Raw genomic sequence first — 3,104 nt, 5'->3', positions numbered from 1 at the left:
AACATGTTCATTATTTAGGTATCAAGGCAAATGTTGTATTTTTATTAATCAATGAGTATTTTGTTGAGTGCTTTTTATAACACAATCAAGGATGTCTTATTAGCAAATCAAGCCAGGGTTTAGCACACTTTATGTTAAAAACCTAAGTTTGATATCTGTGTGAGGCGTTTTTTGTGAAAGGTTCGCGCCTGTTCTTCAGAAGGAGGAAATGTCGTAAATTTTGTGCCAAGTTTATTTAAAGTTTATAAAGTTATTGCTTATTGTTTCTTCTCATGACAATATATTTCATCAAGTAATAGCGATGGTGCCTTTAACATCATCGTATATTTGTATGTAACTTGAGATGATGGAACGAAAGCTAACAATAATGTGGCAATATATGCTCATTATCTATCTTTCGAAACTCACTTTTGTCGAAAAACCAGTCACCAACTCCCTCTGCAATGGTCTGTAAGAACATCTCGTTATAAGATAAAAAATGACAAATATTAGTTTCTTCAGATATATAGCCAAAAATCTCAACGTCCCCATATCTCATATCCTCTACATGTCCCATAAATCATGTAAAAAAAATCATTATTATATTTAATTCATCTTTTTATTCTTTCTACTTGATAAAATGATGGCGTGTCTTCACGAGATTGGTGGATAAGAAAAGGACAATAGATGGAACACGAGATATTTATTCAAAGTGAAGGGCACAAAAAATTAAACATTTGGTTAAATAATAATTTCTTCCAAAATTTCCCTGATTTTGAACAGGTGATTCTTAACCGAAACACTTTACCTTGTTGTCCAATTTTGAAGCATCATTTCCAGACCATGCTTGTTGAGATTCAGATTGGCAGTGAGCGAAGCAAGTGTTAATAAACATTCCATTGGATGAACTTTTGCCAACGACTGAAATTGAATCCAAAAATTCTGCCCTAAAATCTGGAGCATAAAGGACGCTTGTTAAATTTTAGACATACATTTTTTAAAATGTGCTAAACGAATTTGTTAAAACGTCAAAAGGACCGTTCAATGATCCTATTGCAACACTTTTAGATTGGACGTTTTATTGTTTGGTCTTATAAACGTAAGTCCTTAGAAGACTTCGACATTTTAAGCATCCAATAAACCCAATCTTGTTACAGTGAAAGGAATTGTAGGGATAACCTTGGAGCCTTTGGAGTTGAACAGTGGAGCATTGGTTCAAATCCGTCTTACACTTGGTGAATTCGCCATGAGGATCAGATTCATTGGGGGCAAAAATGTAGGATATCTTAATCAAAATTATCAAAACTTAGAGAAAACCGATAAGAAACAATGTATTATGAATTAAAGTCTTGAAAGTTGACCTGCCATGTATCATAAGCCGAGTTTAGTACGAAGATAGGTGTCTTGATATAAGGCACAACGAATTGTGGGTAGAAGCACTGCAATGCCAATCAAATTCCAAAGAATTAGCATCATTATGAATCAAAACTATGATAAGGAAAGTGATAACACCAAAAAAAACCCATACCAAATGGGCTCAATATATCTTATTCAGAAAAACGGACTAAACCATATAAAAGAATAAGGGGGCTTACTAAACCAGGTGCCATATTTGAAGTACATTCGGACGGTAAATATTTTGCTGATCCCTGTAAAAATAACAAGTTAACACTTTGTATATGATATAAAGTAAACTATAAACAAAACAAACCCAATATATCTTCACTGGGAGGAGTTGGGGTCTGTGAAGGTAAGATGTATATAAAACGGAACTCTACCTCAAAGAGTATAAGAGGGGGGGGGGAGAGAGAGAGAGAGATAGTACATGTAATGTGACGAGTTGGTCGTAAAATGTTTCAAAACTGTACTGTCCAGATAGGTCTTTCCTGTGGAAATGTAATTTGGATTATATATATTAGGTTATTGTTCACTGAATATTGTTACTGGCATTTGCATTAGAATATAATGAGCAATCTTGTTCATGTAATACAACAAAGCAATCAAATTTATCGTGAATGACTAATTTAATTACCTTCATACACTATACGTCGTGTTATGCATGTGAGGGAGAGTCTTGAATCATGACATTTACTTCAAATTTGATTTGTCGGTTTGAATTAAAAACAATTCTATTTATAAATGTTTGTATTGAGGAAGAAAAAGATGATTGACTTACATGTGAGGAAAATAACCGGCATCAGCAATGCATTTTACTCTAGTACTTGTAGGGAAAAGTCCTCGGAACTTGTCACAATGTAGTATTGAAGCCAACCCACCAGCAGAACACCCCGATAGAAAGACCTATTAATTTCAATATATATATATATATATATATATATTCAGTTTTATTGATAAGATAATCAGTATTTAAATAATTTTTTCAGATTAAAAAGAGAAAAGGTTGGTACATTTTGTGCATCCTTCATTCCTATGTTCATGAGCTCCTCAACTATAACATTGAAGATCCTTGCACCTCTAAAGTAAAGGCTAGTGGCCTACATAAGAAGGGCAACAAATCAATTTAATTACATCATTTCATAAAATCACTATAATAAAATTATGTATATATTACATCATCAATATATAAACGTCTTAATAGACTTGTTTTTTAAGACCCAATTTATAGGACACAAAAAAAAATCATGCATCTGCTTCAGTTAATTAGGTTAAAATGTGGATATAAGTGAAAAATGAGGAAAGTGCTTTGTACGCCATGGTTTTATCTTAAGGTGTTATAAAAAGTTTTTTAGGACATTTTTGAAAAGGTGTTATATAAAACCATCTTTTTATATGACACTTGTTTTTATAACTTATTAAGACGCTTAAAAACGTCCTATAAACTTATTACAATGCCTTTAGATATGATCATTTATTTTTGGAGAAGGCTAATGACACCCCTAAGATGTACCATTGACACCCCTAGGCCTATCCCTATTATTTTGTTTTAGTTTTTTTTTTCTTTTTGTTGTTTTTATCTTTTATTTTTTTTCCTATTTAAATTATTAATTTAATTCCTTTTTTACTTTATTATTTCATTCCTTTTTTGGTTTCTTATTTAAATTATTAATAAATTATATTATGAATTATTATATATTTATTAATTATTTTAAAATATAATTGCTTGA

The 3,104-nt window shown here is 31.3% G+C and overlaps 1 protein-coding gene across 1 annotated transcript in view; it reads right to left on the bottom strand.

The window, feature by feature from the left end:
- Positions 1 to 358: 358 nt before the first annotated feature.
- The window catches only part of LOC112529874 (pectin acetylesterase 8-like), a 6,641-nt gene continuing 3,895 nt past the window's right edge, over positions 359 to 3,104 (bottom strand). Inside the window, exons 5-12 of the mRNA XM_025141297.1 lie at positions 2,388 to 2,474; positions 2,156 to 2,280; positions 1,805 to 1,865; positions 1,575 to 1,628; positions 1,341 to 1,418; positions 1,159 to 1,264; positions 788 to 933; positions 359 to 448 (exon numbers count right to left, since the gene is read on the bottom strand). Coding sequence (XP_024997065.1) covers positions 359 to 448; positions 788 to 933; positions 1,159 to 1,264; positions 1,341 to 1,418; positions 1,575 to 1,628; positions 1,805 to 1,865; positions 2,156 to 2,280; positions 2,388 to 2,474 — 747 coding nt within the window. The remainder of the gene's footprint in view (positions 449 to 787; positions 934 to 1,158; positions 1,265 to 1,340; positions 1,419 to 1,574; positions 1,629 to 1,804; positions 1,866 to 2,155; positions 2,281 to 2,387; positions 2,475 to 3,104) is intronic.

This window comes from Cynara cardunculus (genome assembly GCF_001531365.2).
Source record: "Cynara cardunculus var. scolymus isolate 2C chromosome LG 16, CcrdV1, whole genome shotgun sequence".
Classification (NCBI taxonomy): Eukaryota; Viridiplantae; Streptophyta; class Magnoliopsida; order Asterales; family Asteraceae; genus Cynara; species Cynara cardunculus.
The sequence above is the reverse complement of the archived record's forward strand: the minus strand, read 5'-3'. Positions and strand labels throughout refer to the sequence as shown.